At 45.3% G+C, this 27677-nt stretch overlaps 1 protein-coding gene across 1 annotated transcript in view; it reads left to right on the top strand.

Moving 5' to 3' along the window:
- The window catches only part of PRKCH (protein kinase C eta), a 117490-nt gene that overhangs the window by 39840 nt on the left and 49973 nt on the right, over positions 1 to 27677 (top strand). Inside the window, exons 3-9 of the mRNA XM_085315041.1 lie at positions 10595 to 10745; positions 11500 to 11534; positions 13000 to 13088; positions 14735 to 14864; positions 15680 to 15807; positions 17145 to 17288; positions 18044 to 18217. Coding sequence (XP_085171167.1) covers positions 10595 to 10745; positions 11500 to 11534; positions 13000 to 13088; positions 14735 to 14864; positions 15680 to 15807; positions 17145 to 17288; positions 18044 to 18217 — 851 coding nt within the window. The remainder of the gene's footprint in view (positions 1 to 10594; positions 10746 to 11499; positions 11535 to 12999; positions 13089 to 14734; positions 14865 to 15679; positions 15808 to 17144; positions 17289 to 18043; positions 18218 to 27677) is intronic.

The raw sequence follows: 27677 nt of genomic DNA, 5'->3' as shown, positions 1-27677 counted from the left end.
TCAGGGCTATTGCATAGCTCAGTGTGGCTGCCTGCACCCAGTGCCGTGGGCGCACAAGGGCGAGTGCAGCGGCACACTGGGTGTTTGGGCTGTGAGATACAAGGCTGAGAACCCTGCGTGTAGTCAGAGAGATCCTGCAAAAGGCACGTTGGAGGCTGGCTTATTTTCCTTGCAGCTTGTTTTCACTCCCCTTGTTGTGCCARCTCAGCTGTTTGTGGGGTGCACAGTGAACCAGATTTGGGAACTGATCCATCTGAAAAGACAACTGTGTGGAGGAGAGTGCTTTGTCAAAGGCAGGGGGCTGTATGGGGGTACGACTGCTTAAATCAGTGTAAGGAGTACTGTTGCATCAAACTGCAGTCTAATTTTCAACATTTATCGTTTGAGCCTGAACAAATTCCCTCCACAGCTGTTCCTTCTCCGCAGAGACACTGGGAAGGCGAAGAGATGAAAGGAGGTGCAAGACTAGGTGTCTATCACAAGCTCTTGGAGAAAGTGACTTTCTAATCACGTCCACCTCTGAGTGCTCATTAAGCAGAAGGAGTGAGATGGGAGAGCYCTCGGGGAGGCAGAATAAGTACTTATTACTGCTCTTCTAACCCCTTGTAGAAAGGACCACAGGCTTGCTTCTGCAAGGAAGGCAGCAAGATTGGTGAGTGGTYTTGGTGGCTGTCACAGAGCTAGTGAAATTAGCTGGGACCTTTCCCTCTGTACGTRCAAAGAAATCCGAGCCAAGGCCAGCAACACCCTCTCCGGGTGGCACCCGGCATCTCTAAAACTGTATTATTATGAATTTGGGACATCTGCTTTTGAAATTGGATGAACTATATCTCATAAATCCAGAAATATGTATTTCAGTGTGAAAACCCTGTTGGGGAGGAGATGGGGAAGGGGGTGGATCACATGTAGTTGTTAGCTGGATGGGAAGCTGTCTAGGACAGCTGTGTTTTCCAAAGGCAGTGCTGCTCCTGGCGAGCCTCCCGCTGGGAACTCCCTCTGGGAAACGAGAGTAATCTGTCAGCACTCGGAGGAGCGCAGCGCGTGGCCCAGTGCCGAGCAGTAATGGTCTGTGCCATCTGTGAAAGTCCTCTAGGACTGGCTGAGAAATGAAGCCAAATGCTACCGTTAGCCTTAGTGCTTGAAGACGGATTATTTCTCTGTCGCGTGACCAAGGTGGGGACTGTGTCCTCATGAGAAAAGGTGCTGCCCTTTGGCAAACATCTCCATCGTAGTAAGAAGCCTGGAAGACAGCAGACTGAATTAATCCTGCTGGTAAACATTTAGCTACAGCATTCTGTTCAGCCCTGGGCGTGGGGGAACCTGTGTGAGAGAGTGACATGGTAAACAACCTGCTTTTCAAGGCTGTTGCAACTGGAGAACTTATTAGCAAGCTGCCCCATGGAAATCTCGGCGTACGAGGGAACGGCTGTGTAATCAAAGCTGAGTATGCGGCTGGACCGCTTTGGGTTGAGTCTGTTGAGCTGTTGGGTGACCAGTCAACCAGGAGAATCCAGCTGTTGCAGGGAGGTTGTTGGTGATTCATGTGCTCGTTGTCCTTCCAAGCAAACACAGCCTGCCAGTGAGGACTGAGGAAAGGCTGAGGCGCTGATGACTGTCATAGGAGAGGAGTTGGAGGCCCTGACAGCAGAAAAAAGGGAGCTGTTTAAGTAAATTGTCTGAATCGATTAATTCTCCCAAGTAATTTATTTCTCTCTGGATTCCAGTTGTGCTTTCGGCTGGGATTTATTTTCCCACTGAAAGGTGCAGTGTCCCTAATGAGGAAGCTTTGAGTTTTTATCTGTGGCTGTGGTGATGAGTAATACGGTTGCAACTTGCAGAATGCCTGCAAAACTTTGGGTCWGCTGCTTGATACTCACATTTCATTAGGCTTTCCGTTGTTCCTTGTTTCTCTTTTGTACATTTTGTACATTTTGCCTCACGTCACATGAATATTTTGCTGGTGCTGCCTCTTTGAGCCAGATGTTAAGCCTGTATCTGTGCGGAAAAGTTGCAGTCATCAAACACAAAGGTGTGTATTCTAAGCAGATTTAGTTGAGTGTAAAACCTTGCATGGACATTCCTGTTTTAATACTGAAGAGGCTGATTCCTATTCCTAAACTGACTATATTATGCCCCCCGCCCCCCCCCCCCCAAAAAAGGGCTGCCCCCAGAGTATCTACTTAAAAATAGCTTTAAATTGCTTTTAGTTAAAAATAGATTTAACGTGGAACTTGTGCTTTCCTGTGTAGGCAGGGCCTGCTAATAGCATGATGTAATACCTAGTGCAGAGCTGCCTACCAAACATGTGATTTGCCGATTGCTTCAACCCACATGAGCCAGCCCCGAGGCGTCAGGAGCAGGGGAAAGTTCAGAATCCCCCYGCTGTTTGCCCAGCATGCTAATTCTGCTTTTTTCAAAGATTTTGGTGCTGGTGACTTTGACCTATAACGGCTGTCACTCCATTAGCACTGCTTGTATTCTATACCCAGTGCAGCATAGTTTGAAGGCTTCTAAAACGTATGGTGCAGAAGGCTTCTGGCACATGAATTAATCATGAAAGAGATCAAAGTTGCTTTGTTAGTTTTATTTTCCCGTTTTTAATGAATAATGCATTTAAATGGTTTCCTTCCCTAATAAATCACATCTCAACGTTTTTCTCTTTAGTATGTGGGAAGGGCTAACAGGAGGTTTTACAATGGAAATTCAGTTGCAAAGCAGAAGGAAATAAAAATGATTATAATTGTTGAGAGGAGGAGGGAGAGGAATCAGTTTAAGTCTTTAATGTAATAAGAAGTATGAGGTACTAATATTACTATTTTGTACATCTTAAAGTAAGGAGGATTGTCCACATCTTGAGTATAAAACTGAGACTGTAGGCAGATGTGCTCCTCTGTCTTCAGTTGAGGAGCGGAAGTGGTTGTTATTGCCTGTTTCTCACTGTTCATCTGGGTCAGCTTAAATTTTTAATAATAGAGGTTTTMTTTTTCGTTGTTTGCTTTTAACCCAGATCTTTGCGACAGAACTGGGTTATGGAATGGTTGCAAATGCAGTTAYGCTGGCAGGTCTGAGAAGATGAGAAGAGTAATTGGTCATGAGGAGCTAGGAGCTGGGCTAGGGCTGGGGCAGGGATGTCCTCACCTAACTCAACTGCAGCTGAACATCATTAACCTACAGCCAAAGGGAAACTCTTATCTGTGATCCTGCCAGATCCGRCCTAAGTTGTCTTGCTTTTCCTACCACACAGGTATTGTGTGCCTCCTGCTGGGTCAGGGTCAGGTATGAGCTGGCCTTCCAGTTACAGCACCTACTTGGGTCTCCAAAAGGAGTTCAAGTCCCTCCTCTAATTTAAAAGCAAATTATTCTCTCCTGGTGTCTTTGTGCAAGTTAAGGCAGTTCTTGCCTGCTGTTACTATCCCAGCCTTGCCTTGGGAAACAGAAAGCACCACAAGGTTACCATCTCCAAACTAACCTAAGAACTTGTGAAAATGGAATGACATAATGGACCGAAAGTAAGTTGTTTCTTGCTGTTGYTTGAGAAAGAAGTCCAGGGTGAAAAATGGAGCTGTTCTTTTCCTTCTGTATTCTTAAAATGGTGTGACAGTAAAGAGAAGGAAGGGAGGGATAGAGAGAGAGAGAGGGGCAGAAGTTCAGGGAAGTGTCTGGCCTCTTGCAAACACATCCTTCTCGACAGACAGCRATTTCTCTGCAACCTCAAAAGCCTTGAAAGCATAAACTTGTTGGCATACAACAATTTGTGTTTTAGAACTTGGTCTTTTATGGCATAGGGTTGTGCATGTTCACTAAAGTCTTTCATTACCCTCAATATCCAATTTGCAGTGCTCACTGATACAGAAACAAAYGAAAAAGCCTTGCCGTTTGTGTTTTTCAGCCTTGCATAACATGCTGTAGTGCCTTGCTTCGTAACAATAAAAATGCGCAAGTGAGCTTCTAAAAAGATTTTGCCCAGAAGGAGTTTGTAAAAGCATTTTTGAACTGCTCTGTGCGTGTTTGAAAACCTGTGTGGCAATTGTGATTAAAACTCTATGCAAAAAAAGTTCTGTGGTATTCATAACTGGTCTGTAGACTCAGTGTGGCAGCAGAATACACTTTTGCTGGTTGTTCTAAATRTTTCTCAAGCCTCCTTCCTTCTCTTTCACGTTTTCACAGAACTTGGGCAAAGGATAAAAGGCAGCTATTCCTCTTTAGCTTTCAGYCTAAGCACTGAGCTCTACCATCTACTTTTTGGTCCTCCCCGCTCCTACACGTGTGTTGGTGGCTCCTTGGTGATCACTGCASCTCTGCAGAGCTGTCCCATTGTCCCTGGCACTGCTGCATCCAAATCCAGCAGATAGTGAAGCAAACAACTGCCCAAAGAAGTCATGGGCCCCAGTTCCCCACTACTGAGGTGAGCAGTAAGCTTAGAAGTGAAGAATGGAGCAGACGTGTAGCTGATGAGCCTGGTGGTTTTGAGGGTGTCAGCAGCTGAACTTGAGGTGTGCGCTCAGCATTGCTATTTCTTCCTCACCTATCACCTTCAGAGCTTTGGAGGCATTGCATGAGTCTAGAAATAAGCTTGTGATGGACTTGGATAGCAATAGCTGAATACTGTCAAACYCAGTAATATTGTTGTTGAATTTCATTGATCCTGTTCTCATTACTGCTGCATTGAAATGTTACTGTTCAGCCTGAATACTCAAATGCTGCTAATCATTTAAAGCTGAGGCTAAGACGAATTCATGTCCTAAACCTCTCAAAAAAACAAAAAAGATGGCCCAGCTCCACTTCAGTGGTAGGACAAGCGACAAAGGCCTTGCCCTGAGTGCAGAGTTCTGTGATTTGATGCTATACTTAGGGCAAGGATGATGGTTACACGTTCTGTGCATTCCCAAGACTGCTGATAATGCAGCTTCATGCTTGTGAGTGGGAAAACTCTTATTTTTTGGAGTCAAAACACCATTCTTCCTATCTGTTCTCTTAGACAATATTGACTTGCTGGCACCTTAAAAGATGAACTACCCGTTAAAATGGGTTTTCTATGAAATCCTAGTAGAAGATGACAACATAGTCTTACGGGTAGTAGATAATTCTYTCTTTGCACTTCATTAACAAAAAATTCATATTGCAGCTGGATCAAACATAAGTCTCAAATTTTTGTTTGACGTGCCACATGTTTGCTTTGCAATAAGCCTCTGGCTGAGATTTGAACCAATCTGGTTTCATGCACACACAGATAGAAATAGCAGAAGGATAGAAACTTCCAGGGATGTAAAAGGGAAGAGAAATTCCATATAGTTAGCAAGTTATCTGTGGCTATAGCTGTTGTCCTGTTGGACGATTCGTGCGTCCAAATAACTTCTGAGGTGAACCAAAGAGAAAACTTTGCAGTAGTTAAGAAAAGTTCTCGTTCTGCAGCACTAATGCTAAGGAAGCAGAACTGTCAGCAATGGAAAAAACRCTTTAGGTCATAGTCTTTTAATCCCTTTCCTGCTACAGAGTCAGGCTATCGGCCTCTTCTTCAATGCTGTGTTGTGTTTATATTGTTTTAATTAGTAAGACTTCCTATGTTTTTGACCATCCATAGGATTATGATGATAAAACTGCTGGTTAAAAGATATCAAGTCTTTGTAAGGGATTTTTATCATAAGATACATGTTTTTCCAGCCTGGAAAACAAACATCTTGGTTTAGCCTCTGTTTATTTTCAGTAGATGTGAAGAAGGCTCGACAGCCTGCTGGTAGGTAAATATTGAGAGAACTCCTACACTACTAAATGCTGGAAGGAGTATGTGTGTGTGTGCCTGCACAACCCCCACACACACATGTTATTGGCTCAGTCTGGTTTTTTATATGCTTTTCCTAAAATGCTCACTACTATTCACTGTCAAGATATGGGCTAGCTGGGTCCTTTGGCCTGATCTCAATGAAATCATTGTTATTATGTCCCCTTCCCCATCGACATGGTGCTTATGAGAGGTGAGGAAGGTTGCTGGTGTGCTGAAGCCACTAGCTGTCATCTACTGTCTCGCTCTTTACAGGCGCAGAAGTTCTGTGCTGGGTCTCGCTCCGTCCTTGCGTTAYCACTCAGTCAATGGATCTTGCTCCTAATGCTCCTAGGGGAGCATAGAATAGCATGTATGCTACTATTGCTACTAATAAAAAAGCTTAATGAAGTTTCACTCTATTAGCATTATTGCTAAAGCTTTTTTTCATTTTTTTAAATATATTTCTTTCAATTCTATTGATGGATACTGGAGTATAACACTAGAAATTTTCATATATCAGGATGTACCCAAATGACCTTTGTAGTGCCAGCATTATAGCAGCAGTTGATAGGGTAGAGGGTGAGATTGATTTCTGATGGATGAGACCTAACAGGCTTTAACTGCTTTGACTGTCTCCTTGCTCTGAGACAAATAGTTGCACCACATGACACTTTATCCTGCAGCTTTTCCTTTTTTCTTACTGATGAAGGTATAAACAACAGTGTAAGAACTCAGCTGAAATAAACAGTTGGAACCCAAAATAAATGTGTTCCACAACGGCTTGTCAAGAACTGAAGTCACTTGTCTCCTCGGCAGAAGCAGCCGTTGCTTCGTCCTTCCTRTAGTAGGTGGAGCTGAGTTCCCGTGCGAGCGTTGGGTGGACGCAACGTGGATGCGCGGTGGCACTTCCAACAGTAGGATTAAATGATTTTGTTATGCACATATGTGTGTGGAAACGATCYCTGCTTTAAAGCTGCAGACGTCTGACTCATCAGAGTTAAATCATCGTAGATGCGTGCACGGGGGAGGGAGGAAGCTGCAGAGAAGTGCGGGCTGCTGCTGAGGCAGGTAGGGCAGTGCAATTGCACCCGCTGCAGATGGGTTAGCAGCGTGCTAGTGCGTACCGGTGTCCTCAGATGACTTTGTGGTTTATTTATTCTCCTCTCCCCCAGCATGCATAATTTCCAGTGGCATAAGCACATATTAGGTGGGAGTGGAAAGGAGGAAAGGGGAAGAGACTTTTTAGTGTTCAACTTTGTAGTTACTTTTACACATTGCCAGGCACAGTAAATACCCCATAGTTACAGAGGTCCAAATTTAACCATGTGTGTGGATGACTCCCTTCACTCAGTAATTCCTTGTCCATTTTTACAGCAGTGTTTGGACATTTGAACCATTTATGCCGCTTGTTGCTTTGCTAGAGATTAGAGGCTTTTAAAAGTTTGAAAGTCCTAAAGTGGTCTAGAGTTGCCTTTTATAAATATATATATATATATATATATATATATATATATATACACACATAACAAAATTATGTATATTCTGTAGGAAACTGTCTGGAACAGAGCACACAAGGGTTTTCCGCTTCCGTAACAACCTTGTATCCTGTGACACTGAAAGCAATGGACACGAGGGGCTGCTCTGTAGGCCAGTTATGTCAGATAGCAGACTTGGGTGCTGCGCTGATCRTTTCTGCACGCAGCCGCTTGGTGAGCTGTTTGGGAGATATGGTGGGTACGTGTGGAGGAACGGTCGTCTYGATGAAGGCAGGCTGTAGGGAAGAAGGTGGGTTTGATCAGAAGAAGGAAAGTGGTGTGTCCCACCACCTACAGACTCATTTGAGCCTTCTTGGAGGGTTGAACTCCCTCGCTTCCCAGCGTGGAAGTGGTGAGTGTTTGAGCCTGCTGATCACACGGTAGATGGTCTCCTGCAGCCAGGTCTGGGCCTGAGGTGTGTTTGGAGCTGTGCTAGGCGCTCCCTCCCGTGTTGTATCGGGAAATGGTACAGGCAGTTACCCAAAAGAGCTGAGTGCCTATKAAAAGCCATGCGAGCCCTGCTAAAGTCGGCCTCCGCAGGGGCGCGCAGCAAAGCCCCCCTCTGCGGGAGCCCAGCGCTCCTGGGGCAAAGGGCTGCTCTGCTCTTCGCTGCGTGTGGGCTGCTCACCGCGGGGGAGAGCACCGGGGGAGCGGGGCATTTACGCCACGCTGATCCCTGGAGGAAACCGTATCGAAAGCAGGAACTACATGGGCTAAATTGAGAACATATTCTCTTTAAACTCTGATAAATGTGAGTGCATGAACTTAAAGGGCATCAGCTGTTGGGCTCCTAATGGAGCAGCTGATACGAAGGCAGCTGCGAACTGGAGTGTCTTTCACTGATTTATTTGCATTCTCACCACCCGCTACAAACCCGTCTCTTCCCTTCCCCGTTCCTTGGAAGTCCTGCTGTACGTGCTGAACTCTGAGGCAGGATAGTTTGCAAGTTTGGGGTTTTGGCCTTGATCCAGAAAAGCACTTAAACATATAACCTAAGATCAAGCACTTAAGCATAAACCTAGATCAAGGAGATGTTCACTTGAATTAAAGGCAGGCAAATTCCAGAATAATGTAAGGAAATCTTTTTTCCTTCTCACTCCCCACCACCTTTTTTTCCTCTCTCGTGTGAAGCTGCAGGACGCTTGGGCATAGTGAAGGAATTGGCTCATGATCTTTCTCTTCTCGGGAAGAAGGATGAAGTGGTTGACCTCTTGAAGTCTTTCTTCAGCCATGTTTTCTATGATAGGTAATGAGGCTATTGAAGTTGTGCAACGATGATTGAATATTTGGAAGAGATATTAAACCTCCTCGCGTCAGCTCTCATTTTGGCAGATCAAAATGACATGTTACGAGTAGGAAAGAGGCAAGTTATCTTGCAGCTGCAGGGCTCCTCCATCTTGCTGTCACATGTCTCTGGTTGCCCCCGGCAGAGGCAGGATGCTGGACTAGATGGACCAATATTCTGATTCAGTTTGGCAACTCCTGCGGTCCCTTAAATCCCCCAAATGTTGACTTTGGTGAGAAACGCCTATTTGTGTACTTGCCTAGAAGGGTGGGCTTTGCTAAGACTGTCTCTCTGAGCAATTGCTTGGAGCTCAGCCGTGAAGAAAGCGGGTTTCTTTTAAGATCAGCCATACCACATCCTTTTTCATTTTAATGGGCAAATCCTAATTTATAGTGTGTTTCCATTTTAAAAATAACTGCAAGTTGTCTTCAAGTCACGGTTATGTCATTGGGTATGAGGTTTCACGTTTGTGCTTGTGGAAAGGCCACATGCACAAGCGGGTGGAAGGATACAGCAGAAGGCAAGGCTGAGCTTTCAGGCTGGCTCTTCTTCCAAACCTGTGTGGCAGGAGTAGTGAGTGCCTTTGAAGTGGCTCGGTTCAGTACTGACAGGAAGGYTTCCCTTAGCTCTGCTCATACAAAAAGGGCCAGCAAGCATGCCTGTGATGTGGGACTCCAACATTTCAAGGCTTGATCAGGTTGACAGCTGCTGCTGCTTCTTCTCTTTTCCTAAAGCATTTAAGCAGCACAGCTAGTTGAAAGCAGAGAAATGCTCTACCCCCTTCTGGTGGGTAAATGAAGTGTTAGAGCAGCAGCTGTGCTTGGGTGCTGCGCCTGTGTGACTGCTATGGGGGGGGTCAGATAGAAAAGGAAGCTTACAGACCGCCTGTCTTTTCCTGCAAGGTTATATCCACGCAGAATATTTCGGCAACACCCGGCTTTTGTCTTGCACCAGTCTGCACCCAAAACAGAAGTGCTGAGTACATACGATGGTAGATATTTTCCTGTAGCAGTTTCCAGTATGTGTCCTCAGCATGCATTTGTAAGCGAGGTCTGATCCYGTCCTTGGGAAGGCGACTAAGCTGAAGATTGCTTATGTTGTTTCTTTGCTCGGAGGCAAGTGTGTCCCAGATGAGGCTTTGATCTGAGAAGTTCAGATGAGCCTGGCCTGGGCTGTGCAGGGAACCCAGAAAACAGATGGCAGTGATTTTCAAGGCAGACGTCTGTTGACGTGTGTGGATGGCTTTCCTGATCTACAGCTTAGTTCTGTGCTTTAGGAGTGAGTTGTTTTGTGTAAGCTGAGCTTTACTGGGAAATTGTTATATGGCTAAACTAAGCCCAGGTTAAAAAAAAAAAAAAGTAGTAATTTTTTGGGGACAATTCAGCTTTTGAATGCTGGCACTTTCTGGGTCTTGTTTTCAAGGGCTATAAAGTATTATCAACTCTTTGGAAAATGAGCCTTTTGCAGAAAGCTGAGGATGTCATATACCAAACAACAAATAGTGCTTGAGAAATTAGGCTGTGCCCATTTATCCAGCACAGGAAGCAAAATTGCTGCAAATGGCCACAGTGAAGTGTAGCATGAGGATTTCGAAGAAGGAGAAACAGCATTCATGGAGCAAGCGTCCGCTTTGGCTCAGCGGGGGGGATGCTGCACCACCGGGCTGGTCGGTCCGAGCCACGCAGGCATGTTTGCAGAAGGCACTTCCCCAAGAGCTGAGGTGTAATAACTCATGAGGCTTGAGCTTCTGGTCTGTTTACAGCTTGAATTAATGGGCTAGTGACTTGTCTCAGCACAGGAGAGGAGCGAGAGGAAGGTGGGAGAAGCAGTTATTTCTAGGTGAAGGAACTATGCTTTCCTCATTTTAGACCTTGGTCACTCCACTTCTAAACCAGGGATGTAATCATGGCCTTTGAAAGCACTTTGCACCACAGCAAAGCCAAGGATATTAATAATTATACTTAGTATTTATGTATAATAATGTTTTGTTACTTTTATTTTTCTCCTCCATAGGGACCCTCCAGAGGGATCGCATTTTTAAGAACCTCACTCGGAAACGCCAGCGGGCTATGCGAAGGCGAGTGCATCAGGTGAACGGGCACAAGTTCATGGCTACCTACCTGCGCCAGCCAACGTACTGCTCGCACTGCCGGGAGTTCATCTGGTAAGAGCGGCTCGACGGCGGCGCGGTCCGGCCCGTGGCACTGGGGGGACCCTCGCGCGGCCACCGAGCCTGAATTACCCTGATCCTTAGCAAGGGCTGTTGAAGCACCTCTCCCTGCCCGACAGGATTAGCTGGGAACATTTGCAGACTGGTGTGTACTGAAGAGGTACCGGGGCTAAAGTGAAGCGGCCGGGATGCTGGAAGAAGCAAAGTGGGAGAGCGTAGGGATAGGGCAACGATCCCCACTTTTAAATGCAGATTTTATATCAGCAATCTGAAGAAAGACTCCAAATTTTCATATGAGTAGGACTGTGAGATTGCAAAGACAARAACAGTTTCTTGAAAGATGAGAGAAGATGCCTGAGAGCAGAAAAGCCATCAGAGGTGTAAGGGGTGGGGGGACGTCTGTAAGGGAGCATGCAGAGCAGGGAGAAAAACCTATATATGTCTCAAAAAAGCATGGAGTGGGAGAGATAATAACAGGGTGTGGGTAATTGGGATCAGTCTATTAAATGTGGTGTGTGTTGTAATAGAATGAAGTATTTCAGGAACTAGCATGAGTGGGAATATGGGGAATAACGTGTATGTTGACAGCCTGCTCTGTTAACGCTCACACACCCCTGTGCTGAATTGCACTATTATTTCTGGGCAGTTTTGCCCCAGGGATCTGGTCAGGCTCTTATCTTGAAAATGATCTGGAAAAAGGCTGGCTTTATGTGACATTAAATTATCTTTGTATTTTTGTTTTGAACAGGGGCGTGTTTGGAAAGCAGGGATACCAGTGCCAAGGTAAGGTGCTCTGCTCCTGCGCTATATGCGTAGAGGATGTGCTGTTTTGGCAGTGCATCCCCATGCTGCGGGGATGTCCTGTGGTTTCAAGCTTCTCTTTAGTTACCATTTGTCTTAGTCCCCTGACCAGCCAAAATTGTATTTTAGCAGCTGTCAGGCTGGTGGCTTTCGTGCACGCAGGAGCAATCATTTATGTTCACGCAAACACCTAGGCCTGGCTGCGATGTTCCACCCACAGTTTTTCTTCTGTGCGGATCCAGGGAGTTGTTGAATATGCACAGCTCCCAGTTAGGCTTGTGTGATAACCACAACAGTGCCCAGCCGGGAGTAGCCTACTGGAATGGCCCCTTTCTTTCTTTTCTATGCCTACGTAGTTAAAATGAAATTAGAGATGTGACTTCAAAGGGCAGCTTTGTGGGACGGCACAACGTTTCTGTCTGAAAACGTGTTTTTCTGAATGTCTGTATGGATGTATGTGTTGCCTGTTTGCACTTAATTCTTGCTCTACCTTTCCCTTTTGCCATGGTATGATAGCAGAATTACTTGCTTCATAGGTGCATGCTTGCTCAGAATAGCCTTTAATACAGTCCGTTTCTTGTATGATATAGTGGTGTCTTCATATGCAAGAAAGCCTCAGAAAAAAATCTGGGTATATTACACGACATCCCTGGGGGAAAGTAAATGTTATTGATAGGCCCTTCTCARTACAAGCTTAAGTCAGCAACAAACAGTATGGGAACCTGCAGCAGGTCTGCAACCTAAAGTTTCCATTGCAAAAATCTCCTTGCACAAACAGTAGCTGTGGCCCTTGGTGGTGTCTGCAGTGCATGTTAAGGAGTGGAGTGGAGGAATCCAAGTTCATCCAGCCAAGGCAGCTTTAGACCTGGAGACAGCACGGCTTTGCTCTAGGGCTGATTAGTTCTCCTGACCGTGACTAGCCAATTAGCTTAGATACAGTGCTGTTCTGCTGCGGTTATTTAGCTTCCCAGATCCGAGCGTTGCACTGAGCCGTAAAGACGGACTAACCTGGGCCAGGCCTGCTTAGGTGCCCACTGTAAGAGATGTGACTCTGCTGAGATGAGTGGATGGCTTTTGTCTCAGACCTGCATTGTCTAGTACTGCTTGTGTATGTTGTCTGAAAYACTGTCCACTGCATAACTTCAACAGCAATTCTTAGTTAATTTATGAAGTTACCGTGTTGTTCCTGTAGGCATCACCTGTTTTTTATAGAGGCAGCTATCTTCCAGGCTATATAAGTAATCTGGTGCAGAATGTCTGTTGCAACGAGTGGAGATACGTCTCCAGATCTCTTAAGAGATTTTGGAAATCCTAAGTCACCCTGATTATTTTTCTTATCTTTRCTGCGCCCTGATGCTGTAGTTGAGCCTTAGAGAATCCATTCGATGGTTTGATGTGTTCTGAGTCTTTCAACAGCTCTTTTCAGCATGCCTCTCTTATTTCCTAGTATGCACCTGTGTTGTACACAAGCGCTGCCATCATCTAATTGTTACAGCTTGCACATGCCAAAACAATACCAACAAGACAGATCTCAAGGTAAAGTCACGTTAATTATTTTAAATCATCACAGTTCACGARTCTTCATGGTTGTGTGGGTTGGCAGGGGCTGTTATATAATAAATTTACTCTTCTTTGTGTTATCTTCATTCATAGATTTAAAAATGAGGAAGAAGGATGGGGACMCGTGTAATACAGACCATGTAGTATCAGTCTAGCTGCTCCTCTGTTAATTCCAAGCACATAGTTTAGGAAGGCATGGTGTCTTCATCTGAACTCATTGAAAATGGCAAATTCACCGTTTTCCCTAGTAATTTGCTTCCATGATTAATAACTGTGTCATTGTCAGAAGAAAAACAAYGTGGCACCTGATTACTAATTTGAATTTCTCTAGTTTAAAAATCTAACCAGTGGTCCTCGTTATGCTCCTTTTTTTTCCTTTCTTTTCTGGTGGTTTAAATTACCATTTTAGTCCTCATTCTACCCCTTGACTCTATGAAATTACATTGCGATGAAGAAACCTGTGGATAACTTGTGTTTCCAAAGGTTTTCTTTGTTAGTTTTAGCTGCATWTGACACAAGTAGCATCCTCATCAAAAACTGTACTGTGCATTGCGTGTCTCATTTGTACCACTGAAAAAAGGCTTAATAGCTGTTTGAGCAAAATTCAGGCAAAGTATTCATGGTCATGAGGTAGCTCTGTATTGTATTTCTTGCAAAAACTTTTCCAGTACATATAAGCAATTGCCTTTGCTCGTTATTTCTCTACTCAGAGCTCCTGAGCTAGACCTCTTAAAATGACTTTTTGCCAAACCAARTGAAAATTAGTATGTTTAAGACTGAAGTGCGAGTTAAATGGTGAGTCTYCTCACTCTTCCTTTTTAGGTTTGTGAAGGGCTTTTAAGATATCTAAGCTACCTAAAAAAGAGAGAGAAAGTCACTCACTTTAAACTCATTGTTTAGCACCTCTGTCTTTTCTTTAAGCTCTGAATTTGCCTGTCAGTCTTCCAGGATCTGCAAAATAGAAAGCAATGAAGAGTTAACTGGAATGGGTTGCTTCAACTGATGTAACGTTTTCTAAAGCGTCTTTGAGATCTGAATGATTCACAGTTGGAAAAGAACAAGGTTAAAAAGGGGATGAGAGCAAGTGATAAAGCTAAATGTGGACCTGAAATTAAAGGTTGTTAATAACAAGGAGGGTGAGAAAAGGAAGGAGAAATTTAGGAGTAGCTGGGAAAACTATTTATATTAAATGCAATAAAATCAACAATTTGTCATAAAAGTTATATGGTTGCACATGGTATGTAAATAATCATTTGAAAAATGGTTAGTTACAAAATCCTCTACCTCGCGTAATTTATATTTGGCACTGAAATGTGATAGGTCCATGATGAGGTAATCCACACTTCATAATTCTGAGTTTGTTTTAAGAATTTAGAATTGGCTAAGCAGCCCTTTTCTGCCCTAAATCTGCTCTCTCAGATTTTCCATCCTGTCCAGAAAGTAAACCAGAGCAGACTTGCTGGAGGTGAGATGCTCACCAGAAATAAACTGCAGTGGATCGGGATAATTTTTGAGTTGAAATTATATTCATAGCTTTGCAGTTAAGTGTCCGTATGTAAGTGAACGTGAGTTTCTGTGTATGCTGGAATGTTTAAATCCGTGCGTTTCTCTTGGTGCCTCAGGTGATCGAGCAGAGATTTGGAATCAACATTCCCCATAAGTTCAGCGTGCACAACTACAAAGTCCCCACCTTCTGTGACCACTGCGGCTCCTTGCTCTGGGGAATTATGCGGCAGGGGCTACAGTGTAAAAGTGAGTGGCTGCTTCTTGTAGTCTTGTAGCAAAATACAGRTATTTTTAGACTCTTGATGCACTGTGTGGGCTTGATTTCTGTAGCCTCTAAGAGATGGCCAAGCAATGAATACTCATCTTTGCAAGAGTTGCAAAAAATGTTGATCTACTCGTTTATCTCGGGCTTCAGAAGGGACTCTTGCACTTTCAGCACGGTTTTGCTTCATTTGCGTTGTTGCAAATATTCCTKGGTATTGTAGCATTCTGCATTAATTTTTCTCTTTACCTGAAAGCTTTTCCTCAGCTAATGAGATRAGGAAATAGAAAGTCATCCAAGTATTTAMAAACAAAAATAAAAAAGGCATAGGTATGGGGTTACTAACCCGTCTGGCACGCTGTTAATTGATGGCAACGCGTGTCCTGGTGGTGTGCTTTTGTTTCAGTGATCCAGACTGCGAAATCATGTGGGTAACAAACCGTCTCCGTCTGCCTTCGTCTCCCACAAGAGGGGGTGTGTGTGTCCGCGAGCGAGAGCAAGACAAAAGAGTTTGTTTTCCCACTGAAAAATTCGTCTTTAAAATCAGACAGCCGCAAACGCTGGGGAAGTGGGTAGCTAATTCCATGGCTTTGCGAAGCCAAGTTTTACCGAGTCCTGTTTCTGTTGAGATCGGTAGCAAATACCCCTTTAGCTCAAAGACGCGGGGCAGAGCCAGAGGGGTGTGATTCCCGACGCAGAGCAGGCCTTGGCTACGTTACTCGTCGGCAGGARATCCCTTCAAGTTGTTCTAACTGTTGGTTTGCGTTAACTCTCCGCCCCCTACCACCATCCCCTCCAGTCTGTAAAATGAACGTCCACATCCGATGTCAGGCCAACGTTGCGCCCAACTGCGGGGTGAACGCGGCGGAGCTGGCGAAAACCTTGGCGTGCATGGGCCTGCAGCCAGGCAGCATCTCCCCAAACTCCGTGAGTTGTCTTCTCTCTCCCCTCCTTTTTCCCGTCCTGTCTTTTGAAGCCTTTACAGCCGAGTCCGTTTGCATGGCGCGGGAGGCCTCAGTTAGGGTGAGAGGCGTCGGGCGGTGGATGCAGGAGCAGGCTGCTGCTGTGTGTGACCTCTGGCAAACACTTCGCTTGGAAAGCGAGTAACCGGTATCCAGCTTGACCCTGGTGGAGGCTTCAGGCTATAAAGGTTAACTTGTTGTCTGCTTGTGCGTTATAGTGGGGTAACTCCACTGGCTCTTATCTGTTTGGCATAAATAAGAGGGGAGTCGGACCCCAAACTGGTTAATGGTCAATATAATTCAAGCCTCCGTTCTTCCCTCAAAAACAAGTGCACAATGTCTCTGTGTGCGTGGCCCAGAGCACAAGAAGTGCTCAGCAGGAGACCTTGGTCCCCTTCCCAGCCTCATCACTGTTACAGGGAGCRTCGGTCCCACGCTCAGGTGCGGTTCCCGAATGGTTCTGGTTCTCCCCGCGTGGCTCGGGTTTCCACTGCTGTGGCGACGAGAAGCCTTCCTGTGCAGGGGGGAATTTTGCTTTACACCGAAGTGGTCACAAGGTGGAGCTGAAGCAATCTGCATGACGCTGTTCAGAGCAATAAACTGAACAAAAGTACTAGTGGTTTATACGCACACTTGTATGTGGAGAGCCATGCACAGARGGCACTGGAGATTGACTTGATCTTACTGTACTCTAGAAATCTAGAAATGCATGGTTCTAATACTAGTAGAATTCCTGAAAACACAAGCACCTCGTCGCTGGTGTGGGTGTGAACAGCCCTCGGTCAAATTTGCAGCTGTGAAGGAAATCAGCAGCCCAGCAGTGGGGAGAGAAAAATATTTTGTACTTTGAGTCCTACTAAACTCTAGGGGCTTTGAACAAGTCTTAATCTCACCAGCACTTCTCACGTTGTAGAAATGCTGTATTCCTCCTCGTTCCGACATCGGATACGACACTTGCGGATTTTCTTATTCATTGTCTTATTTTTCCAGGCAGAGGAGGTGGGGAGAGGCAGGTTTGCTTCTTGGATCTGCTGTGCAGTGAGTTTACAACTTAAAATGCACAGGACAAGAGCTGGTTTTGTCATCTCAGCAGTTTTGCATAGTGATAAGGTCAGTTGGTCACACACAGCAGCTACGGGGTACTGGTTGCACCCATGAGTTTTCTGTTCCGGTGGCTCTACAGTGCGTCTGAACAGGGCCTAAATGCCCCAGTTAGTAGGCTGGCTGCTTGTGAACACCTCTGCAAAGCTGGGCACGGTACGATTTCTGTGCCAGCTGATATTTATTTACTTTCCTCTGCAGAAACTGGTTTCAAGATCTTCTTTGAGACATCAGGGAAAAGGCAGCATAAAAGATGGCAACGATGTTAGTGAAARTTCAGCAAGCAAACTTGGGATCAAAGACTTAACCTTCCTCCGTGTGCTGGGAAAGGGCAGTTTTGGAAAGGTGAGCATTATTTGAGCCTCTCGGGGGGAATACCACATTTTTTATTTTAGAAGATACTGAGGTATGTGACGTTATTTCATAATGTGGTACACGAGCTATCCAGTGGGGTATGCTTTGTGCAGTGAGGCTTGTTAGCAAGAGGGAGAGAAGAGAGGAGATRGAAAGCTGACAACAAAGCAAGTTGGATATCACAAAAAAGCAAAAAAGTAATAACCGAAAGAACAGCTGCATGTCAGGGCCCATAGCATAAGTTGCAAGCGTATGCATTAGCACCTGTTGGGGCAGCATTTCTTGGAGAAATTAAAAATGTTTCCTTTAAAGGAAGCAAGGCAGTGATTTCATGTGCAGTGAGGTGTGTGGGGGGGGTCATTCCTCTACTTTGCCTCCAAGTAGAGGGGAATGGTGCATTTGAAACTGGGAACTTAGGAGGGAAGTGGAAAGAAGTATTGCTGCTTGGAGGGTTTGCCCTGGGACAGGATTTCTGCTAGCAGAGGACAAGCTTTGACCAGCTAGTCCCGCACCAGGTATTGAAGCAATGTGCGTGGGCACTTCTRTCTGCAGAAGCCTGCTGCAGACAGTAGCCTGTGTGTCACTGGTTGTACGCTTCTTCCCGTGCTAACAGGCTGGCTCAGTTACATACACAAGCCTGCTCATGAGATGAATGACCTTTCTGGTGTGAGAAGGTGCAAGAGGCTCTGCTGCGTGTAGAGGTGGAAGGCTCAGCCCTTGTGATTCACTCCCCCTCTTTCGCTTAGGTGATGCTTGCCAAGATGAAAGAGAGTGGGCAGCTCTATGCGGTGAAGGTGCTGAAGAAGGACGTCATTCTTCAAGATGACGATGTTGAATGCACCATGACGGAGAAACGCATCCTGTCCTTAGCGAGGAACCACCCGTTCCTAACCAAGCTCTACTGTTGCTTCCAGACTCCTGTAAGTCCGGTGGGGTTTGCACAGCGTGGGCAGTGGACAGCCCTCCTCCTGACACTGACTGGCATGTTCAGGACAGAGGCACAGACACTTGCTCATGTACTTGTTCCCCCCTCATATAGACATCCACCATAGACCCAGCTCACATCTGCTGATGCACTTGCATTTGTCAAACAGAATCCTGGCTTGTTCTAAGCTCCCTAACAAAATGGTAATAACAGGAAGACTTTTTTTCTTTTTGTGTCTGCCTTAGAAGCAGTCTCTGCTTTTCAGTGTTTCTGAAGGCATATGCACAAGTGCCTGCAAACCTGCAGTGTTCTCCAGCTGCTGTGATCTTAGGCCCCACTGTCCTGCTGGCTGAACTTTGGTAGTACTGCGTTTGCACTGTATTATCTGCAGACTCAGTGAATTGTACTTAAGTTCAGAGTTAGCCTCCTGTATCTACCCAGTCTTTGTAAACTGCTCAGGACACGGTGGATATGAATGAAACATCCCTCTGGGGCTACTAAAAAGGATCTTCTAGATACAAGTGGCCCCTAAATCAGACTGCTAATATACAAGAAATATATAATATATAAGAAATATATATGCTGGTATATAAGAAATACAGCTGGTATTTCTTATCATGTGGATAAGGTGAATGCACTGCTGCCACTTGTGCAGGCCTCACTAAGGAATACATATCACATGCTCAGAGCCCAGCTTAGAGCCTCTTCTTCTGTGTGCATGTGGGTGGGAGCTTGTTGCTGATGTGGATGGCGGAGGGTGGCTGTGACAGAGGCCAAAGTAGTATCTGAGCAACATAATTTTAGGAGTCTCCAAGCTGAGCTGTTATTAAGACCAAAGCATCTTCTGGAGTGCTTCTGTATTGTCCATGCTCCTTTCCTGTTGCTTTCTGTCCATTGCTAAATGCTAATAGAACTTGCCTTCCTCTTAGAGGAGACAGGAGAAACTTGTCATTTAGTTGTGGTTTCAATCCTCCTTCATGAACCCAAAACCCTCAAAAAAAAAAAAAAAAAAAAAAGGCAGACCTGTGGCATCCTGCCACCCACCTGTTTCTCTTCTCACTAGGGTGATGCAACAGCCAGCAACTGAGTTCAAGAACAGTGCTCATTTAGTGCGGGGTCAGTTAGCTCTTGGAGTAGATTCACGAAATAGAAATTAGTTCTTTTTTTTTTTTTTTTTTGAACATAGCTTCTGCGGTTCATAGAGCAGCCATGCCGTATGTCAGTCAGAAACAAAACTTAAACCTCCCTGTTGTCACCTATAGCCAAGGAAATTCCTTTTGGTTTCATAGTATCAAGACATGAGGCCTAGATTTGAATAGCCTTATTGAAGATCTAATGTAAAATTTCTGAAATGTTTGGTGTTGTATGCTGTTTGAGCTTAGACCCGGGGTAGCAGTGTCTTCTGCTGCTCATTGCTATGGTCTTTACTATGGCTTTATTTACCAAACTGCAACCTAGATGTGAAAATAGCAAATGCACTCTTGGGCTGCACAGAGTATTTTCAGGGCAGTTAAAGAAAACTTAAAAGTCACTGTACCAACACTGACTTCATGTTCAAAAATGAATGCAGTCTGCTAGGGGTGTGGGGAAGTTTCCTGGGCTGGTGAGATAACTGAAGTCATTTGCAAAAAGGGAAAAACAGGAAGAACTTAGCCTGTTTGGACTAGCAAACTGAAAGCAAAAAGAGGATCTGATTGATACCTGCAGATGTCAAACACTAAGGARGGAACACAGCTGTCAAGATGCTGGGAAGGACTAAATGAGGCTAGACCGGCTATGGATACAGTTAGCCTGCAAATGAAAAGGAAGTTGTTAAACTGTAGAGCAGTCTGAAACATGAATTTCTGGAACAACTTCTTCTCAGAGGAGCGGAGGGAAACCCCCCCAGCTCCTGCCACCCTGAAAATGCTTGCCAATAGTAAAACCAAAAACGAGAGAGGCATTTGTGGGAAAAAAAAAAAAGTCGGACTAATATGGTGCTTCATGTCTTTTGTGCGCGTTCTGCACTCATTGACACCCACCCCAATCCAGCATAACCAGATTTAAGTTGCTTGTAAAAGCATAATTAAATTCCTTTGCTATAATAGAGAAATGATTGCAACAGTAGGGTATTTGTTGGACAGAGCCCTCCCAGGAGGGTTTAACTGCTAGTACTGATAGAGTACTTAGACTTTTTAAAGTACTGATGAAGTACTTAGGCACATATATTTTATGTGTGTGTRTATATACATATATGTATATATAAAATACGTATATATAAAGTATTTCAAACAAAGGAATAACTGCTTATTCAAAATGTCATTTTTTAAACGTTTGGTATTTAAAATACCAAAGCACTTTCTTTCTTTCTTATGTTTGGAGTTGAGGGGAGATTTATACAGAACAATACCTAGTTTCACTTGCAGTTATGTGGAAATGACATCACACATATGTCCCTTACAGCCCGAGCTCTGGAAATGTGGTGTAAATGGTTCACATCGTGAAAAAGTTGAGTACGAGCTAGCAGGGCAGTCTCCCTGTGAATAAGGTTAACTACCTCTTGGGCTGCTTTAGAAGGTCAGGGGAAGTCATCAGCCCCTCTTTTGCCCCAGTGTGCCCCCCCTGCAAAGGAGACTGGGGGAGCTGGAAAGATGGGACTTCAGAAGTGTCCGAGATACCGCAGTACTCGGAAGACAGAGTGGTCAGAGGTGTTTTGAGGGCTTGCATGGGTCTAGATCTGTTTGAATTCAGACTCCTGTATAATATTCCACCCTAACCAGCAAACTGCTCYGACTTGGACAGCCTAGGGCTGGCTTGGACAGCCTAGGGCACGTCTGTGCTGCGCAGCGCGATGTCGTGTAGCGCTAGTCATCTAGCGTTAGCTGAGCTGGCACAAGTACCAGCAGCAGCAATGCGCTACTTGAGTTAATCCATGTTGCTGCTACTTCAGCTTGCCTGTTTCGAGCTGGCGGAGCTTTTTCCAGGCTTACGTCGTGCGGTTGCCGATCGTTTTCAGAGAAGTTTCTGATCTCTTGTGCAGCGTCTCTGTTGYGTGTGGTCCTAACTTAGTCTCAACTGCAGCACACCAGCAAGGGCTGAGGCTGCCTGACCTCAACACGGCCGTCCTGCTGTCTTACAGAGAAAAATCGCAGCCGCTAGGTGGTAGGAGCTACAAATGGTGCTCTGCGTGTTAGGGCATAGTCTGCAGAGCCTAAGGAGGAAATATTAGCAGCAGGGCAGGCGGGCAGAGGAGGCTGGATGTGGCCCCGTGCATGCTCGGGGCTGGGCAGGACCCATGCACTGATGGGGGGAGAGGGCAGTTTCTCAGACTTGCACCTCCAGATACTTTCCTGCCAAGGGAAGGAATATGCTGCCCCCCTGCAGAGGGTGATTTTAAGTCCAGTTCCAGCTCTACCTGAGTGAGGTCTCCCTTGCTCATCACAAGCTGAGATAGAACTCAGATTTTTTTTTTAATGGATGCCTTGCTTTGAGTACTTTCAGCCTCTCCTAAGCCATTTACCTCTGCTTTTCCTAGGGCCTGAGACTCATCCTCTAGTGTCAGAGGGGATTATGTTCCCACTGCAGTAATCTGTGAGTTGCTGACAGGTGCTGTGGTTGACCTGCAGATAATCCTGGATTCTGCGTTAGGGGTCACAAGCACCAAAAAATGCTTGTTTCTGTTTACCTGCCATTGGTGTCATCCAAGACCTCAACAGTACAGTCCTGGAATGGGCGAAAGAGGCTATATGCGCAAATAGTTAAGGCAGTAATTTAATCTGGGGGAATGTAGATTGTGGAATGTTTTAATTAAAATGAGTTTAAATAAGTGGATTCTGTTTTCTTTGGGGTTTCGGAGCCATCCTTCCAGCACAGGTGGTTTGCTTTTAAATCCTTTTGTCTTGACTCTCATCTCCCAGGCTGGGGGAGATGAGCTTCCTGCGCAAATGGTGTCAAATATCAGTGGTTAGAGATTTCTACCTTTTATGTTTATCGCCCGTATCTTTTTTCTTCTCAGGACCACAGGGTACTTTCAGGGGACCRTTCCCCAGGCAATGCTGTTTCCAGTACTGTCCCTGTTAGTCTGATCATTATATGGATTTGCTTCCTGTACAGCTCTGCTGACAATTGCTGAAGCCTGTGTGTGTCATTCCAAAAATAGTGAGACAGGAAAACTTGGCAGAGGGACATGATTTTCTATGACRAGTGTCCTTCAGAGATAGTAGCTAGCGGGGTTACTGTTGAAGCTAGTGGGCCCAGAAATTCCAGGGCAGCTAATCATCGAACTGGTACCATTTGATGAGGGCAGCCTGCCCTGTCAGGGACACAGGTTTCTGCCTCTTTAAAAGCTGCAGGTTAATGCCACATCCTTGATGCAGAAGGGAAAGGTTACTCTGTCACCTCTGCTGGCTCCCAGGCAGCTCAGAAGTGTTCTCCTGGGGTCAACACGACCATCGTATCATAGATCCTCCAGATGTTTAGGGAGATTTCCAGAGYTAGTTGACCCTGCTTGASCAGGGTAGGTTGAACTTGACAATCTTTAAAGGTCCTTTCTAACCTCAACTGTTCTGTGATGCTAAGGTGGGCCTGCTTTTCACCTKGCAGAATTGCTTGAGCTACCCTGGAGCCTTTTGGCAGGAGCACCATTTTCCRAGCTTGAGCCCCCAAACTACCAACAAAAATGGGGGGCCCAAGCAATGGCAGCTGGGTGACTGCTCACCTCTCCGTTGGTCTTGAGATGCCATAGAGGGGTCTAGCTGTGCTCGTGTGTCAAGGGGAGCCCTTGGTCTTGCTCCTTCCAGGGATCTCCAGCATCAGCCTGGTTGTCCACCAGCTGCCACTGTCACAAAACAGGCAGAGTGTGCAAGGCAGCCTGGGGGCAGAGCCTTGTATGGCAGAGATAAGGAAGTGCAGAAGGCTAGTGCATCCGTGCTGGGGGTCTGGTTAGATGAACAAGCATCCTGACACAGGCCTGGGAGCATGCTGGCGGAGATAAGGAAGTCGTGAGGCCTCTTTGATGCTCTGTTTAGAGCTAYGAGGGTGCCCTTTGGAAGCAGAGAGGGTAACTTTGATCACATCTTGGGCTCTAAACGCCCAGCCTTCCCTCTCTGGCACGTCAGCACATTGGGTAGGTACAACTAGACATGTTCACATACCTGACAGCCGCGTGCAATTCTTGGATGCTTTTCTGCTAGCTTGCTGGATCTTTCCCCCTTTCTTAAGTACTGAGACTGTTGCTAGCCCCAGGCCACTGTGCTAGAAGACCAGAGTGTGCTTCAGTTTCATTGCTGTCAGCCAAAATCAAATGGAAATGGTGACTTGAACATCCTGTTCCTTGGCCTGRCGCCTTCCATGAGATTTGGTAGGAYTTTGCATTTCTTTTGGTARTAAACTTGCAAGAAAAGGAGGTGCTGCTGGGGCTGCAAAGTCCTTTGAAGTCAGACTTTAATGAGCTGGAGTTGTGCTTTTCCTGAGATCCCTGGATGACATACAGAAGCTGCGTTTTGGGGGAAACTGTCCAACAGGGAGACACTGAAGAGTATCTCTCTGCCTTCCTGCTTCTGCCATGATGCTTCTGGTGCGGGTGTACCTGGGTAGGCTGTCAGTGTCAGGGAAGGATGCACCTCACTGAGTTTTTTTTCTTTTCTTTCCTTTTTTCTTTTCTTTTTTCTTTCTTTTTTTTTTTTTTGTGGTGGCCTGGCCCAACTTGTCGGTAAAACAGATGTCTGAGGCTACACCGCTCTCCTCCAAACCACAGTTCGCAAGGCTCAGCTCTATCTCAGAAGCACAAAGTAGCATCTTGTAGTGGCCTTTTTTCTGGCAGGAACATGCAGAGCCTTCCCCAAGGGTGGAGGGCAGAAAGGTGTGGGGGTTTTTAATGGTGTCAGGGTTTTGAGTTTTTTGGTTTTTTGTTTTTTTGGTTTTTTTCTCCCACCACAGGCAGAGTGGCTTGTCTTCAGATGATGAAACAAGATCAGACCGACACTTCTGATTTTATCTGTGAATTTTGCTGGGTGTCCACACTTACACCCTGCATGCTGTAAAATACGAAGTGATTTGAACTGAAGTGAAAATGTGAACCAAGTGTTAGCTACCATCATCWTCTTAGCACTGTTGTAGCCACCTAATAAAACTTTCCTGCCCTAGTTGCTAGGGGTCCACGAACGAAGTTGAGAAAATGTCCACCTCCATCTGCAATGGCTTATGAGGAATAACTGTTAGTCAGACAAATCTGTCAGGCTCAGTACAGTGTTAACTGAAGGAGATTGCTGCATACYCTTAGTCATCGTAAATGAAAGTAGTATTTTTGTTTGGCCTTAAAATCTAGGAAGTTGTGGCATAAAAAGGGGTTGAAAAGTRAGCCAACTTGCAAACAGCCTGAGTGGCTGGGTGCCAGTTCACATTGAAAAAAAAACTGTTATCAAAACTCAGAGAAAAGCTAACCAGCTATGGCTCAACCAGCAGTACTTTTAGGTTTAAATCTGTTTAAATCTATATTGCATGCCAGTGTTTAAGGTGCAAGGGTGGATCCAAAAAACCCTAGTGGCAAGCCACTTCCAAGTGGGCTGTTGAGTATTTTGGTGCTTTATTTTTTGAGGACCTTTAGCCAAGGTTTTAGAGGTCTCTAGCTTTCCCCAGCACAGTCTGAGGTTAGCAGATATTGCAGACAGTAAGTATTTTTGAAAAGCAGTCCACAGCTGTCTCAAGTTCATCACTCTGAACTGGAAACAGCAATACCAATAGCTTGTACTGAAATGAGAGCTGTAAAAAGAGCACCTCACATGATCYTTACAGAGCTATCTTCTGAGATACCCTGATAGTAGCAACCGGCTGGGGGAACAGGCTTCCTACAAATCCTTGATTGGAGGGTGATGCGTATAGCTTGATATAGTCTCTCATGGTTCCTTATTCCTGAATTTATTCCTCTCTAGGTCTGGTTAACCCTTCATGTTTTAATCTTTCAAGCGAGATAGAGTATTTATGGAGTTTCCTGTGCCGTGTATGAAGGTCTGCTGGGAGGGGATTTAATTTTATTTTATTCTCTCATTTTATCTTAAATCTTTATTTGAGTTTGGTTTAGTGGCCAAGCTGATGCTTTCTTTTGGAGCTGGGATTACACGGAAAGTTTTTGTATGTGATTTAATTGGTTAATCTAATACCTGAGATTTTTTTTTCTAGTTGAGTGTTTTGTTTCCAATGARACAGATAAAAATGAACAAGAGTTATAAAAATCATCTCTTTTGTGCAGATTGAATACAAGTTTCTGGTCATAAGGTGAGCTGATTGTATAATTCTACTGTGAATTAAAACATCTTGAGGGGAGGGGATGAGGAAGACGGCAGCGCATATGTTCACCCATGTATCTCAAAGGGTGCATTGTTCCAGAGAAATGATCAAATTTGACTCTGTGTTGCAAAAGATCTTCAGCCTGTGAAGTTAAAATTTCAGCAGAGCAGTTAAGAAAATGTGCGCAGAAATCTGGAGGATGTAGTTAAGTTCTTGTGGGTTTTTTTGTTTGTTTGTTTTTAAGCAAATAGGAACTCACAGCTCCCATTGGCTTGCACTGAGTCGGAGCTGTTCAGCTCTTCTGGATTTAGCTCAGGGTTAATACTGTGCTGTGCACACATGCGCACACGCAGCAGCCTTTACCCTGAGGGACCCTGGAGAGTTTGTTTATGCAAATGGGAAGAGCCAATTTGCTATTCTCTAGGCCATGCTTATGTGCCTCGCTGACACGGCGTAGGGAAGTCTGCGATGAGCCACTGTCAGCAGCACAAAATAGCATAACGCAGTTGTAAGCGATAGCTGCCCCAGCCCTGGGGTTGTGATGGTGGCACCAACGGTTCACTGGTGAAAAAGCTAAAAATCCGTCTAGTATGGGGAACCAGCCTGTGTTTCTCAAGTTTATTCACTGATTGTGGTCCAGATGAGCCTCAAGGAAGTGCAGCATGCTGCTTACCCCATTTCTGTATGTGCTGAATTTTCAGTGCATCTCCATCTGGCTGGAAAAAAAAAATAGAAAACACCACAAGAAAGAAACCTTTTTGCCCAGCCTTTTGGATGTGGTGTGGCACGCGGTGATCTCTTCCATATCTGTAGCCCCAGGTCTACGATACTGTTAGTGGCACATCCCCTTTCTGTGGTTTGCTTTCTCCTAGGTACAAATTGTTGTTGATGCTGACACGTACTTTTAGAGTCACTGAAGCAGAGAGGTAAAATGGCTCGTAGAGCCACCAAAAATCAGCTGGCGGATTGTGTCTTTGTCGGCTGGGATTCTTGGGTGGCAGCGGTGGGCTGAGCAGTGGCAGGTGCCAGTGGCGCTCATCGCTGTGGCTGTGTTTAAGCAGCATAACGAATGTGTACGGATAATTCCAGCCGAGCAAGCATGGCACGGAGATATTTCTTCTCTTCTACTTAATGTAGTTATTCTTATTTGAAATCAAAGGATTAAATCTTCACCTAGCATAAACCAATGTCTTGTTCCACCACAGTCAGCTGAGTGCTGCTTCGACMCTGTCCGGAAGTTTGGGGCTGAGATCGTTTGCTCTGCACTGGTGCATGTCTGCGTGTGCACAGAGGTGGTTTCAGCAGTTCCCCCTTGGTGAGCCTGTTCTGRTGACACCTGTAATCTTGTCCAGTTCTGAAACACTGCCAAGCATAGCCATTTGAGCAGCATGCTCTCATGTAAACCTCTTAGCTGGGAGCAGTAGGGAGCTCCTGAGGATCCAGAGCTGGTCGAAGGGCTGAGTAGGGAAGAGAGGCATTTCAGGGCACAGCAAATAGTCTGAGCACAGTTACTAGTTGTGTTACTCCCATGAAAATAAATATTGTGAAAAGAATCTGTTTAGCATTCCTTTCCCAGATCCTGTGCTTCGGAGTGCCTTGACCCAGATACGGATGGACGCTTGCACCCCTAGTGATGGGTGGCTTTCAAAAGCCTGGTCCTGACAAGACAGTTTATTTACACACTTCCAACAAGACGTAAGGGCAGGTTGGTTTGTGGGACCACAATGGGAGAAAAGGAACATCGAGAGCACTAAGGGAGCCTGCCAGCTCCTGTGATTATCTTGCAATAATTTGCTTAAAAACTCTCTAAGCTTCACTACTCTTTTTGGAAGCAATAACCTTTCACTGCGATGCGGTGACACAGCTGTCTCTATATGGAGATAATTTTGAAAGCTTGCCTTCCACTCTGCAAAGCATAAACTGCCAAAACAGTGAAAAATGACTGTTTTCTTGGGGAAACCGTTTGGCTTCAGTGAACTCAGATGAGGCCCAAAGCTGTTTTTCTAATGTGTTATGTGCACGAGTTACTTCCACAAAGATGAAATGCAAACTTAGCAGAATTCCAGAGCCAGACAGATTTTTTTGGGAGAAACTGGACCAGCTCTAAACCACATTTCACCAGGTCTCCATTTCTTCCAGATGATGCTTTATATGGCAACTGTCAGCTAAAGAGAAGGYTTGCATAAAAACTA

This window comes from Rhea americana, unplaced genomic scaffold, assembly GCF_003343005.1.
Source record: "Rhea americana isolate MKP2758 unplaced genomic scaffold, rheAme1 scaffold_42, whole genome shotgun sequence".
Classification (NCBI taxonomy): domain Eukaryota; kingdom Metazoa; phylum Chordata; class Aves; order Rheiformes; family Rheidae; genus Rhea; species Rhea americana.
Note: the sequence above shows the minus strand (reverse complement) of the source record. Positions and strands in the feature narration are given on the sequence as shown.